The 14,886-nt window shown below is 39.5% G+C and overlaps 1 protein-coding gene across 4 annotated transcripts in view; it reads left to right on the forward strand.

The window, feature by feature from the left end:
• RC3H1 (ring finger and CCCH-type domains 1) overlaps positions 1–14,886 on the forward strand; it is a 61,638-nt gene that overhangs the window by 22,373 nt on the left and 24,379 nt on the right. For 3 of the 4 annotated variants that reach the window (XM_036234604.1, XM_036234607.1, XM_016155884.2), the window contains exons 2-7: positions 1,064–1,470; positions 3,939–4,059; positions 4,734–4,973; positions 5,410–5,585; positions 8,496–8,696; positions 12,200–12,332. In XM_036234604.1, the coding sequence (XP_036090497.1) occupies positions 1,240–1,470; positions 3,939–4,059; positions 4,734–4,973; positions 5,410–5,585; positions 8,496–8,696; positions 12,200–12,332 (1,102 nt within the window). In that variant the 5' untranslated portion in view covers positions 1,064–1,239. The remainder of the gene's footprint in view (positions 1–1,063; positions 1,471–3,938; positions 4,060–4,733; positions 4,974–5,409; positions 5,586–8,495; positions 8,697–12,199; positions 12,333–14,886) is intronic. The other variant, XM_036234606.1, reaches the window with a different exon arrangement.

The raw sequence follows: 14,886 nt of genomic DNA on the forward strand, positions 1-14,886 counted from the left end.
TGACTTATTTCAGTAAAACATTAGTTAAATGTAATGCTTGAAAAATAAGATGTATAGGTTACTTTTCTAGTTAAATTACAGCTTAAATAAGAGTTTTTTCATCTTTGGCTCTACTGAGCATAATCAAATCTTTAAAAACTTGTAATGCTATGTTAACTTTATTGTTTTGTGCATCAATTCTCATTTTGAGAAACTATACTTACAGTAAGTGTAGTAGGTATTATTTAAGGTATGTGCTAGAAGTTTCTGGTCTGGTTTTATACATAAAGAAAATTTCTGTTAGGCACAAGAGAAGAGTTTTGTGACTCGGTTTTTATCTCCCACTAAAATTAAACTGTAGACAGTGAAAATTGTTTATGGGTTCTGGTTAACTATAATTGTTCCTTTATTCTTAAATTTGAGAATTTAAAAAATTGGAAGTATACAATTTTAACTATGTTATTCTAACACAACACACTTATAGCAACAAGTATAGGCTGTACCAGGGGTTTAAAAATATCTACCAGTAAATAAAACTCTTAAGAATATCTAAAACTCTTAAAAATAACCCATAAAAAGCTCAGGCTCTTTTTATCTCATTGCCTACAGCAAATTCAGTGATAAAGTGTTTTAAGGTAGTTTTTAATTTAGGCCAGTTTAAAACACCCTCTAATAGAGGTGTAACAGCCACAGTTTACATATCATAACTGGAGGGCTTGATAAATTTTCATTGCTGAACAGATTTATGTAACGTGTACAGATCAAAAAGTAATATTCTTAGTCACCCCTAAAAAGGCTAATTTTAAAATACAAAGCAATCATAGATAAACGAGAGACTTAGGTGATGAATCTAACTTCAGGTGTAACCTTAGGCAAGTTATCTCACTTTTTGCGGCCTACTCCCCATCTTTAAGTTGAGGGGATGCAACTAAATGTTTTATTTTGGCTCTAATTCTGTAAAAGTGGAAAAAGATGGACTGTGGCAATAGAACTGTGGTTTGAAATGTCATAGGTCAAAATGAGAATGCCAGTTTCCTTTAAAAAGGAAGACGTTCTAATTTTTTTCTTTTTCTTTGTGTTCCAGGTTATATTTCACACTATGTGCTGACTGTATCTACAGAAGATATTAAAAAAAAAAAGATAAACTTTTTTCAAAGATTTTGATTCCAGTGGAATCTTCGCTTTAGCTGTTGTGCGTGTGTGTGTGCAGGCGTGTGCGTGTGTGCGTGTGTGTGTCAGTGAACTGCAACTCCAGAAGCGATGCCTGTGCAAGCTCCACAGTGGACGGATTTCCTCTCCTGCCCGATCTGCACTCAGACTTTCGACGAAACGATCCGGAAGCCCATCAGTTTGGGCTGCGGCCACACCGTCTGCAAGATGTGCCTCAATAAACTGCACCGCAAGGCTTGCCCTTTCGACCAGACCACCATCAGCACGGACATCGAGCTCCTTCCCGTAAACTCTGCGTTGCTGCAGCTCGTGGGCGCTCAGGTGCTTTCCGTGTGTGCGCGTGCATGCTCCCCCGAGAGGAGCCCGCCGAATTAAAACCGGGTGCCGTTGCCTGGGTGCAAATGGGTGGAAGCCCGCGCACGCCGCGCTCACCCTGCGGCCGTCGGCGTTGCTCAGTCGTGGCTCAGTGACCGCCATCCGATCTGGCGGTCTGACCTTCTCGGCCGTTGAGGTCACTGAGAGAGCCAGTCCCCAGGATTTCTTAATATTGAGGAAAATACTCACAAAACCGTTGCAGTTTACTTAATAGGGAAGGCGAAGCTGCTTCAGACAATTTCAGTTAGCAAACACTAACCAAAATGAAAGACGAAGAAGGTGAGCCTTTGGGAACCATTGACCCAGAGTAGAAGCAGATGTCCCTAGGTACTGGTAAGATTTAGTGTGGCGATTCCAAAGGTAATACTCTGGAAGTTTTATGCCGGTCTTATCACATCAGAGGTCACCGGCATCCTCTGAGCCACACACAGGTCTCCCAGCCACGGAGGCAGGTTTTTGAAAGCCAGGTAGGCATTCCCTTAAGTACGCCCTCACTAGGGTAATTTGCATAGTGTGAGTCTGAAGTGCCGCCTGTTTACCATAAATCATTTTCCGAATAAACCTACTGGAACTTTGGGTCTGGTCCCACTGATATCTTCCTAAAAGCTGCTGTAAAGCAGAGAAGGTTGCTGTTATGTGTGTTGGAGGTGAAGAGGGCAGGTCTAGAATGGATTATTCAAGAGGAAAACTTACGTACATACCTGTTCTGATGATGTCACCAGCACCACTGCAGAACATTTACCAAATGGGAAAGTGCTGTTGATTCTTCTTTCCTTCCTGTACTTAATATTTCATTTCATAATAATTTATTATTTCGAAAATTCTAGTATGACATTTTGGAAACATTTTAAAAGTAGACTTACAGAGGGTAACTATTTTAGAAAAAACAATATTTTAATAACAACCAAGGCGTACTTTTTAAAATAAAGTTATCTAAGGATAGACTAATTCTTTTTCTACAAAATGGATAAGACCTTGTCCTGCCTTAACTGAAGCAGCTAATGTTGGTGAAATACGAGGATAGGACATTTTAATATATGTAATAGCTACCATTTTAACCCTAAAGATTTCCTTTTAAAAGCTGTCAGAGCTAGCAAATTATTTAAAGTTGTAGGATACGGAATCAACTTGCAGAAATCAGTTGCATTTCTGTGCACTAACAGTGAGCAATCCAGAAGGAAATTAAGAAGACATTTCCACTTACAGTAACATCAAAAAGAATACAATACTTAGGAACAAATTTAGTGAAGGAGATAAAAGATTTATACACTGAAAACTAGAAAACATTGCCGAAAGATTTTTTATAAATGGAAATAAATGGAAAGACATCACATGCTAATGGATAGGCAGACTTTCCATTTTTAAGATGACAGTACTACTCAGCATTCTACAGATTCACTGCAAGCTCTGTCAAAAATCCCAGTGGTTTTTTTTTTGTTTTTTTGTTTTTTGTTTGTTTGTTTTTTTTTTTTTTTTTGGAAATAGAATCTCTTTTTTTTTTAGAAGTAAAAAAACAAAAATAGAAAAATTCATCCTGAAATTCATATGAAATGAGAAGAGACCTCAAATACCCAAAAGAATCTTGATAAAGATCAACAAATTTAGAGAAATCACACTTTTTAATTTTGAAACTGAAAAGCTACAATAGTTACGACAGTGTGGGACTGGCGTAAGCATGGGTGTTTAGATCAGTGGAATACAGTAGAGAGTTCAGAAATAACCCCACGGACATGGTCAGATGACTTTTGACAAGGTTCCCAAGACCACAGTCCATGGGGAAAGAACAGTCTTTCCAACAAATGGTGCTGGGAAAACTCGACGCCCAAATGCAAGAGAATGAATTTGGACCGCTGCTTCACACCATATGCAAAAATTAAAACAGGTCAAAGGCTAAACATGAGAGCTAAAACCACACACCCCTGAGAATATTGGCGTAGATGTTTGTGATCTTGGAGTAGGCACTGTGCTTCTTTAGTTGTGACACCAAAAGCACAAGAGAATAGAAGTTGAACTAAATCAGAATTTTACTTTGTATTTCCACAGACGTCAAGAGAGTGAAAGAACCCACAGAATGGGAAAAAGTAATTGTAACTAATAGATCCAGTAAGAAGCTTATATCTAGAACATAGAACTCCTATAACTTAATAATAAAAAGAACAAAATTTTAAATGGGCAAAGATCTGAACAGACATCTCACCAAAGAAGATGGCAAATGAGACAAAATAGATTAGTTGTGTGTGTGTGCGCGTGCGTGCGTGTGCACGTGCATAAAAGGTCTTTTGAAAGAATCCAGTAAACTTGGTGGGAGTTTTGATGTTATAGGTATTAAGTGGCAGTGCATAAAATTCACTCGATCAAACATTTGTTTAGTTAATTAGCGAGCACTGAAACAGACTTTTTCTTTTGACCTCCAGGTCCCTGAGCAGCAGCCCATTACTTTGTGTAGTGGGGTCGAAGACACCAAGCATTATGAGGAGGCCAAGAAATGCGTGGAAGAGTTAGCATTATACCTGAAACCACTCAGCAGTGCTCGAGGTAAATCAGGTGCAGTTATCAGTGCTAACCAGTGTTCACCAAAACACTTTTATTACCATAAAAATCGTGGGCTCTATGTGAATGTTAATGAAATTCATCTAAGTATTGTAAGCCAAACCCACTGGTGCTAAATAATGTCATTGCAAACCACACCAAATCAAATAGTGGATTTAGAGTTCGTGCGCCATTAGAAACCTGATTGGACTGAGTCGCCAAAGGGTCAGTACACTGATGGCTTCGGAAGGGCTCTGTTATTTGACAGCTCTGAACCGGCTTCTCCGCTTTCTCGCGGTGTTCTGTAGAGGACGCAGTGCAGTCTGAAGCCGCCACCCCCGCCTTGCCCGCACAGCTCGCTTTCGCTGGGAAAGTACGCTGAGCCGCTGTGAAGCCAGGGCTGTTATGCCCTCAGGATCTGTGTCTTAAACTATTATTAACATCTGGCCTTTTTCTTTATTCCATGATTAAAACAAATAATGTTATGTTTGCATGAGATAAAGCTCTTGCACACTTTTGAAAATGCTTCATCTGTGCAATTTTATTTATTGTTTAGTTTCAATATTCTAGTAGAACACAGCACTATTTACACTCTCTTAAGTCATTCAACCCATCAGAAGTTTTCCTGGAGTCTGAAGTAGATTGTAAACCCAGAAATAACTTTTTACTCTCTTTTAAAGGAGTGGGTCTGAACAGCACCACCCAGAGTGTTCTGAGTCGCCCGATGCAGAGGAAGCTGGTGACTCTGGTCCACTGCCAGCTTGTGGAAGAAGAAGGCAGGATCCGGGCCATGCGAGCAGCTCGGTCTTTAGGGGAACGGACAGTCACGGAGCTGATTCTGCAGCACCAGAACCCTCAGCAGCTCTCTTCGAATCTGTGGGCAGCGGTCAGGGCGAGGGGATGTCAGTTCCTGGGACCAGGTATGGAACCGAATTTCATATTTACTATTCTAGGAATTCTAGAAGTGTGGTGTAGGAACTGTAAGTTGTGTACAAAGGTAGTTCATTGCAAATTCTGTTGTCATCAAGCAATACCTCACTTGAGAATCATGGCATATGTAATTCCATGTCTGGTTTTTCATAGCACTTGACACTTGTAATTCCAAAAGTTTATTCATTTTGATAGAAGTTTTTCTTAAATGTGTTAGTTTTTTATATGCTTTCTTCAATAAAATATGCAGAATATAATACAAAAATGCCTCTAAAAGGTTAAAAAGTGTAACTGTGAATATCTTTTATTGAATTGCCCTTTCATTAAGTGATAACCTGCAAAAATGATTGAATATTGCCCTTCTAATAAGTGGCTTTATCTTATCTCTATACATGATAAATTTTGGTTTTGCCCAACTTTTCCCAGCAATGCAGGAGGAAGCGCTAAAGCTGGTTCTCCTGGCCTTGGAGGATGGTTCTGCTTTGTCAAGAAAAGTCTTAGTTCTCTTCGTGGTGCAGAGGCTGGAGCCACGGTTTCCTCAGGCATCTAAAACTAGCATCGGGCACGTCGTCCAGCTCCTTTACAGGGCTTCCTGCTTCAAGGTATGGGAGACATTGTCCTCTCCCTCAGCTTAGGGACCAGAACTTTGAGTTTAATAAAGTTGCCTGTATCTTTTCAGAAGATTTCAGCAATTTTTTTTTCTTTTAAAGAATGTAAATGATGTCCTATTAAAGATAAATCTTTTTGTATTAAACTGTATATTAGATATTGGATAATGTAGATCAAACCAAGGCTTATAGATTTTTGTATTTGAAGAGACTAATAAACTGTCGATTTTCCACCAAGACTATAAGCAGAATTGGTCTGAATAGAGAGTCATTGAAGCTGGAGTAAGTGTTGATATAATTCCGCATACACAGTACTGGAGTTTCATTTGCCATTTGTTTCAGGATATGTAGTAATGCTGGCCATATTCCTTTGCATCCCAGATTGATTCGACACTACTTCAAACATAGGTGCCTGTGTGTATCATTTATTTATCATTTGTCCTGTTTTCCTGGCTATTTGATGTCAGGGCTTCTTGCTTCTGACACAACACATAATCAGTACTTCATGGACCAGGGAAGCCTGTTACTGAAATGTTAATTCACACAAGCTCTAAGGATCTTCATCCCTGAAGTCACTCGAACTAAAAACAAAAGGTCCTACATTACCCATAATACTGAATTCTCTTCTCTCATTATTTGAAAAAGATAAAATGGCTCATGAAATCAATAGGAGAGAATACAGAATTAATGTAAAGAAGATTTTTTAAGCTCTATTTAAATGCCAACATAAGTCTGTTTCTTTCTATAGAGTCATTATATACTGAAAGTGGGGTGTGGACTCCAGGTGTGTACCCACCCCTCTTGTTGCCTCTGGAGCTATCACAGCCTCTAGCTAACATAACCCCAGCGGATCCAGATTGTCCCTGAATAACTCATGTCTGTTAGAATGGTCGTAACAGCATGGTTGTAGGTATAATCCAGAACATACTTCAGAATGTCTGTCTGCCTCCAGTGTTACTTGTTCTCCTTGCATAGTGTCAGACAGACACAATATAGGAAACTTCAAACATAAAAGGATAGAAAAGGGAAATTATCCTTCCCTGGAGAGAGTAATAAAAGGCACAGGACCCCCAGAATACCGCGAGGCGAACCTCTCAATCCTAATTAAAAGCATCAATAGCAGTTTTTTAAGAGATGGGAAATTTGTAGAAATCCAGTGATTTTCCACTTGAGTCGTGATTATTTCCCTTTATTTCATTGTCTACCTACTTTTTTTTTTTTTTTTACAAGTTTGTACTATACTCCGTATCATGAAAAGACTTATCTTCTCTCATTGCAGTGGGTTCATGCCCTTCACTGTGGCAGAGTTTCTGCTAAGTTATCTGCCAAGACCCACGTCATCCTCTTCACAGAGCTCAGATCAGACCGCATTTCCCCATCCTTCCTGGCAGATGTCTGTGCCCAGGGAGCTGTGTGCTAGCTGTGTCCCCCTAGCGTTTCTCATTTCCGTTTGAAGAGCTTTTCAAGCTGTGGGATGATTCTGGTCATCCTTACTTAGTACAGTATAGTTCCAGGACTTTAGACATTGCATCTCTTGGAATCCTTGATTGTTTTTAGAGTTTTGAGAGCCAAGTTCAGGGAACCCCAGCATATCCTATAGAAATCATTTTCTGCATTTTAATGAGATTTAAACTATATCGAGAGGGAGTTCGAATACATATACAAATGCATTTGGTCTTTTGACTTGCTTTAGAATAGTGGCAAAATAGATTTAGTTTTCGTGACTGTAGTTCTTGCTTTTTTTTTTTTTTACATATTTAGTCTTTCTATGGACTTAGCTAACAAAATTTAAGTTAGAGGTGTTTGTAATAAGAACGGAATACATTTTTAAATATAGTATCAGTATGATGTAGAAGTCTTGACTAAAATATTTTGTAGATTCTTCAGTGGGAGAAAAAAATAGGAATTTTCCGCTACAGAAATTTAAGTCCTTATGGGAGTAATAGGTTAACAATGTAAAATACATAATGCAGTAAACACACACACACACGCACACACACTGTACTGTTAAATTGTACACCTAAAACTTACTGGATTTTGTTATTCAATGTCACCATTACAAACATTAATTAAACAACAATAATGTAAAATATATTCTAAAATATGTTAGAATCTAGGTGATCCTAGACTAGAATTAATTATTTTACTTTGTTAAGCCTTTGGTCTAAATCCAGGCTGACTCCAAATGTGAGTCATCGGGTGTGATGACAATAGTACCTACTTCAACGAGTTTAGAAAATTGAATGAGTTAATAACATCAGTGTAATGGTTAATAAGGTAACTTAACACACTGAGTGGCCCATACTAAGTGCTCAATAAGTGTTAATTGTTTTAATCAGTAGAAAGTATTATTATCATCATAATCGTTCTAGTTCAGCATCTCAGAATTTACACTTTCTGATGGTGGCTTGACCTACAAAATTCCATGGAGAGTTAAGCCAAGTACAAATTAGTCATCTTTAGAATCACACCAGCGTCTGAAACTCTTTCGTTATGAGTAACAGCAGCTCAGTGCCAGGCAAGCCCAAGAATAATTATCTGCAGTTATGGAGAAGAAACATACATTGTTTTCTCAGAATAATTGTACTCGTATGCATATTTTCTTCTTTTTACAATTGCATATACGCTCACATAAATTTAAACTGCATTATGTGTTAAGGTCCGTTCAGTCTTTGGATTTTCTTCCAGCATATATTCATTCTGTTTTTCTGTAGGTCCATCCAGAAGAAAATGTTGACATTATAAAGAGGGAAATGTTTTATTGACAAAATGGCATGCTCCATTTTAATCTTGCTATTGTCACTAAATTTGTTACATGATCTGTTCTCTCTATATGCTCTTACAAAGTATAAACCCATTTTGTTCCTTACCCGACTCATCATGAGATGATGTGTATCTTATTAGGTCACCAAACGTGATGAAGACTCTTCTTTGATGCAGCTGAAAGAAGAATTTAGGACCTACGAAGCTTTGCGGCGAGAACACGACTCCCAGATAGTGCAGATCGCCATGGAAGCAGGCTTGCGCATTGCGCCGGACCAGTGGTCCTCTTTGCTGTATGGAGACCAGTCTCACAAATCTCACATGCAGTCCATTATCGACAAGGTAGACCCTTCTTTGTTCCTTACTTCTTGGACTAATCTTGGAGATTCGGTAATTCATTTATTTAACAAATGTGTATTAAAGCAAGTACTACATGTCAGGCTCTTGTAAATTATATTCTGTGTAGCCGAGTGTCATGTGATATAGCACACCATCACACTAGTTTGTTAAAGCTTTTTTTTAATTAAGGGATGATTGACATTTTTGGTGTAAGATTTGGTTAGTGTTAGAATGCTTTGTCTGTTCAGCACGCGCACGCTCATCCTTTTGAGAGGCTCCCGTCTCTGCTTCTTATCATTGCCTCTCTCCCTTCTTTTATTCTCTGAGTTTTGATCATTGTGTTAGTTAAACCCATTTGCCGAATGCCGTATCGCCTTCCTGCAGTGCCACGTAATGGTCCAGAAGCTGTACGCATTGGGTTTCATGTCATTCTCAGCCAGAATCATTTCACAGGAGAAGTCACCAGCCATTCTAAGTTTGATCAGATTTTCAGTAAACTTATTTCTACTGCGTCTGTTGCTTGTTATTATGAAAAGATCACTAGAGTACACGTGAATTTTGGGTCAGGCTCTATTACTTATTTTGACTCTAAGAGCTATATTTAATTCTCTTAAAACTGGAGCGTGCTATAACTGTTGTAATTCAATATGAAATAGACGAAAGTACTATAAAAAACTCTTAAAGTGCCCTTGTAAATATGTTATGTTCAATATTAGTATTTAATATTTACTGTTTTACCTTACATACTTATAAACACAAAGATGACTTTAAACAGTAGAGTTTTCCCTATCATTAATTGAGGGAAATAAGATCAAGATATAAAAATTCTTTAAATATAATAGTTAACACTTACTGAGCGCTTGCTATGTGCCTGGTGGTGTAAAGAATTCATTTAATCTTCTCAACAGCCCTATATTATCCCTTTAGACAGAGACAGAAGTTAAATACATTTTCCAGTGGCAGAGCTGGATTTGAACTTGGGCCTTCTGACTGTAGGATCTGTGCTCTTACCCACTGAGCCTCTTCCCGGGCTATTCTGTTTTTCCCCCCTTTCCCCTCCCCCCTCCTTTTTTTTTTTTTTTTTTTTTTTTTTTTTTTTTTTTTTTGGCTATTCCCAAAGATAGAATTCTTTGAATGAGTAGATGATTGATGTTAAAGGACAGTTAGGACATTTGTTTTATAACTACTTGGTGCATAATTTTAAGCGTAATACAGTGGTCCCCAACCTTTTGGCACCAGGGACCGGTGCTCCTATGAGAATCTAATGCCTGGTGATCTGAGGTGGAGCTGAGGGGCTGGTGCTGGCTCTGGGGAGCAGCTGTAAATACAGATGAAGCTTTGCTCACTTGCCCACTGCTCACCTCCTGCTGTGCGGCCAGGTTTCCAATAGGCCACTGACTGGTCTGCAGTCTGGGGAGTTGGGGACGCCTAGTATAATGTATATTATTTATTCTGTCTTAAGTCTTCCCTAGAAACCTTTAACCAAACTTTCCCTGCAACTCTTAAGTCTGAAATTATGCAGCTGACTGATTATAACATGTCAGAACCTTAGTAACACTCTCTTAAAGGAGTAGCTTTCTACCTCCGAAGAGAAGCTCAACTTCTTTTATAAAGAGTCAACAAGGAAGTTGGCCTTACTGTCTGAACTGGACTCTCTAATTAGATGTATATCCTGTAATAATTTTCTCACGTTATGAGCAAGAATTTGAATTTAATAACACCCAGAGGCCTCCATACAACAAACCGGGAAACCTCCTTTGCAGTGTGTGTGTCAAGTTATTATTATTTGGAGCAGGAGAACTTTCTGTGATAGTGGAAGTGTCCTGTGTATGCACTGTCGAATATGGTGATCACTAGCCACACGTGGCTGTTAGCAACCAAAATATGACTTAGGCAAATGATGAACTAAAATTTTTATTTTATGTAATTAAATTTAGCCATATTCTGCTAATGACTACTATATTGGACAGTGCAAATAGAGAATTTACTTAAAGTGTTAAGAAAAGCAATAATCCTGGTAAATTAATAGACAAAGAAACACGAATTAACAGTTCAACAAGAGGAAATGTATCTAGTCGACTAGATAGAATTCAGTCCCAACAATAATTAAATACACAATTAAAAACAGTGACAAACCTGATGTTGCCTGTTCAGGTAGTAAAAGAAACAGACACTCACACATTGCTGACGGTTTGTAAAATGCATTGCAGATCTTCTGGGAAGCAATGTGGCAGTAAATAAAAATGCAAAATATTCATGTCCTTTGACCAAACTTACTATTCCCAGGAATTTACTTTAAGGAAATAATCTAAACTTTCAAAAATGTTATGAGCTGAAGGTATTAATTGCTGTATTATTTATGGAGGAGAGAATAAGGATACAATTAAATTTAAGTTAAGATCTATCTGCTCAGAGCACTGTTATATGGCATTAAAATTAGAGTTATGTTCAGACAGATGCTCTCTTCCACTGATCAGTAACATTTAATTTCTGTACGAAAAATGTTAGTGAAGTATTTTTAAGCCTTGATGGTAGATATGTAAGTATTGTCATTATATCAGACAGTTACTATTCTGGTTAACAATATAAAAAATGCTTTTGTTGTAATATCGATGGTGGCCAAAACCGTAAGTTTATAAATGGCTGATTATAGGTACATAAACATGCAAAGATGAAAAAATTAAATATAGGCATGTCAGCATTCTAACGATAGTTATGTTGTTCATGTTTTTAAAAATGTATACTTTTTGTTTAAATTATTTTTTATAGAGTGACCTTTTGGGGAAAAAAAATTCTCATCTATATTAATAAACTACTAAATTTTTCCAAGCAAGAACCTTTAGCTACTATCACATAATCAATTTTTTTTCCCATTAAAGGTCATGTTTGGCCAACTTAAAGGAGTTAATGAAGAATGGGTATCATTAAGCCTTAGGAAAATACACAGCCTGAGAGCTTCTAAGAATCCAAAACCAGTATAGGATTTTTTTGGAGTTGGAGTGGACTTTTGAAATTATTTAGTCCATATAACAGATGTACTTTAGACTGAGTCTGTAGAGATTATAGTCAGCCAGTGTCGTGATCTTTTGTCTATAACAGAAGTTGAACTCAAACTCAGTTTGAGTTCAAGTTCATTGTTCTTACTATTGTATAGCATTATCTCTAGGCTATATTTCCAAATTTCAATTATTTGGAAGGACCCCAAGAGCTAAACCGGAGGAACATGAAGTGGGAAGAGTACTTTCAGATTGAGAAATCGAGCGGTCTCCTGTTTGGGGGATGTGACAGCAGAGGGAACGGTACACAACGTGGCAGGCTGTAGATGGAGAGAAGCGTGTGGTTTGCTCAGGTAGCGGGTGGTCCAGTCTGGCCAAAGCATGGGATGTGCGGGAGGGTACAATTAAATTTAATAAATTGCAAAAAATGATCGAATCATGATATTATAAATACTCTATTTTAAAAGGATTATCTGGCCTTTGGGGAAGTTAATATTTATTTTTTTTAAGTTGCAGACCCCAGCCTCTTTTGCACAAAGTGTTCAGGAACTAACAATTGCTCTCCAGCGGACTGGAGATCCAGCCAACTTGAACCGACTAAGACCCCATTTGGAGCTATTAGCAAACATCGACCCTAGTCCAGGTAAACCCAAGGGAGATTGATGAACTCTTCTATGTGTGCGTCCTTGCCTCTCAGTGTTTTTTAAATCGTTTTTTGTTGCCTCCTCCTGGCATTTCCCAGAGTGGATATTCCAGATTTCTTCTGCAGTATTGAAGTTTCTGGTCCCAGGCCTGCCCGTCTGTACCTTTATTACTTCCACTAACGTTTGTTCAGTACCTTTTACCGTGCCGCTCACTCCGCCGGCGCAGGAGTCCTCCCGCATCCTGTGTGTCCCTCTCACTGCCAGGTCCTGCTGGATTTTACTCTTCTCATCTCTTTTGACAAAACTCGAGTTTTCTCATTGTTTTTAAATCATGCGTTTAGATGCATGTTCTTGGTCCCATTTTTTTTCTTCTCTACGGTATCTTGTTTCATCAACTCTCTTTCTTACTTTCAGCCCTTTTCCTCTTCCTCCTCCTTGACCTGAAAGTCACTCAACCTTCATTTTCTCCTCAGACTCACATTTGAGATCGTTTAGTTTCATCCTATTGCTGTCCCTGTGTGTATTCTCACTACTGAACTAAAACTCTCTTAGCACCGCTAGGAAGCTCCCGGTTTCCAGCTCTGACGGCTTCCTCTCAGTCCTTGGGTTGCTTGATCTGTCTTCAGCGTGGGGTAACGTCCTGGTCTGCTTCCCTGACGGGAAGCCCTTCTTGTGCCTCAGTTGTGTAGTCTGTGCTGCTTGTCTGGCCCGCGAATGCTGCTGCCTGTCTCCACCCCGTCCCTCTCCTGCCCACTGAGGAGCAGGCCGGTCGTGTTCTTGGAGCTGTGTTTTCTGTGCTCTCTGTCGATGATGGTCATTTATTCCCAGTATCAGGTGTTATCTCTTTATAGACAACGGGCTCCCCAGATTTCTCTAGCACTTTTACGTCCTCATCCCTCCAAACCCGCTTTCCCAAGTGCTTTCTGAGGTCCCCTCCCCTCCCCTCCCTTGTGTTGTATGTTCACTTGATACCTGCTTTTCCTCCCGTGCTCCCTCTCTGCGGATGGCCTTGTTCCCGAGGTACGCGGGCTTCGGTGTGTGCCTCGCGTCTTTTCCTTTCACTGGCTCTCCGTACCGCTGCAGACAACAGGATCCACTGTTGTTTCGCCCTTTCTCTCCTAAGGTGCACCTGCCCCATCCGCATATCCTGCAGGCTCTGCCCTTCACCTCCCGCCAGGAATCCATCTACGTACCACTCTGCCTGCTGCCACCCTTCTCTCTTCGTGGATTGTGGAACTGTTGTCTTTCTGGTTTTAGCATAGGAACCAGAGTGATCCTCTTACCTCTGTGCTCAAAAATTCTTCAGTGCTTTCAGCACTCAATAGAAGCCGCAATCTTTACCACGACCTACTTACATCAAAGACATTCAGCTTCATCCCATCGCTGTCCCTGTGTTTATTCTTACGCCTGAGCTAAAAGTCTCTTGATGCGAATTTCCCTCTCAGTTCTTAAGTGAGTCTTCAGGTCTCACGTGCTTCGGTCTTTACCTCCCTCCAGCTTCGTCACCTGCTCTTCCTACCTAACCCCTTCCTCGCCAGCATCACCTAATGGAACACGCCAGGCGAACTCCCACACCAGTGCTTTGCGCTTGTTCTTCCCTCTTCTAGAATGTTCTTCGAATATATCCACAAGGCGTGCTCAGACCCTTCGTTCAGGTCTTCGGCTTGCCCGAGGGGCCTGCTCAGGCCTCCTTGTCCAGAATTCTGCACGGGCCTGTCTCACTCCCTGCCTTTGCTGCATGTATCCTGCTCTTACTATCTGAGTACTTTGTATCTTGTGATTGTTTCACTTGCTGTCTGGCTCCTTTCCTTGACTATAACAGAGGGTTTTGTTGTGGTCGGTACTGCTTCCCCAGCAGCTAGAACAATACCAGGGAATGTACCACATGTTTGAAAAACCCTTTTTTGTATGACTGTTTTCTTCACCTCTACATTTTCATCCATTTTTCCTGTTAAAATTCCACATGTCCTTCAAAGCCAAGTTCAGATTCCATCACCTAAGTTTTTCAGAGCATCTCCAACGGAAGTCATCTCTACATCTGTGTTTTAGAGGACTTTTCATATATGAAAACTTCTGGTTAATTTTCCCTTTGTAAAATCATAGTACTGGCACTGGGAAAAAAAGAGGAGGATGTATAGCAGAGTATATTTATATAATAACTCTTCTGTTACACTTTTTAAACATTTTATTTACCAATACTTGATTTATACAAAATTTCAAAATAGACATTACAGATTGGTTGACTGTAGACAGTCCGCAGTTAAGGTTTATTTGGTTCACACACTGTTGGTCTGCACAATACTCCAAATTTTTTCGGTACCAACACTTAAAAACTGGGTATTTTACATAAAATCGCAAATTTCAGTTTTTCCCTGGGGAACAGTGCCAGCCTTGCGTCTTCACCTAACAACAGTCAGCTAAAGTTGAGTAGTCACCACAGCCGTGGATGTGAGACACCCTCCAGCTCATTGCAGTCCCTGCCACTTCCCAGCACTAAGGGTCTAATGGCAGTAGCCAGCTTAATGCCTTTATGTGCCCTTCCCTGTCCCTGTA

The sequence above is a fragment of the Rousettus aegyptiacus genome, unplaced genomic scaffold (genome assembly GCF_014176215.1).
Source record: "Rousettus aegyptiacus isolate mRouAeg1 unplaced genomic scaffold, mRouAeg1.p scaffold_m13_p_17, whole genome shotgun sequence".
In the NCBI taxonomy this organism is placed as follows: Eukaryota; Metazoa; Chordata; class Mammalia; order Chiroptera; family Pteropodidae; genus Rousettus; species Rousettus aegyptiacus.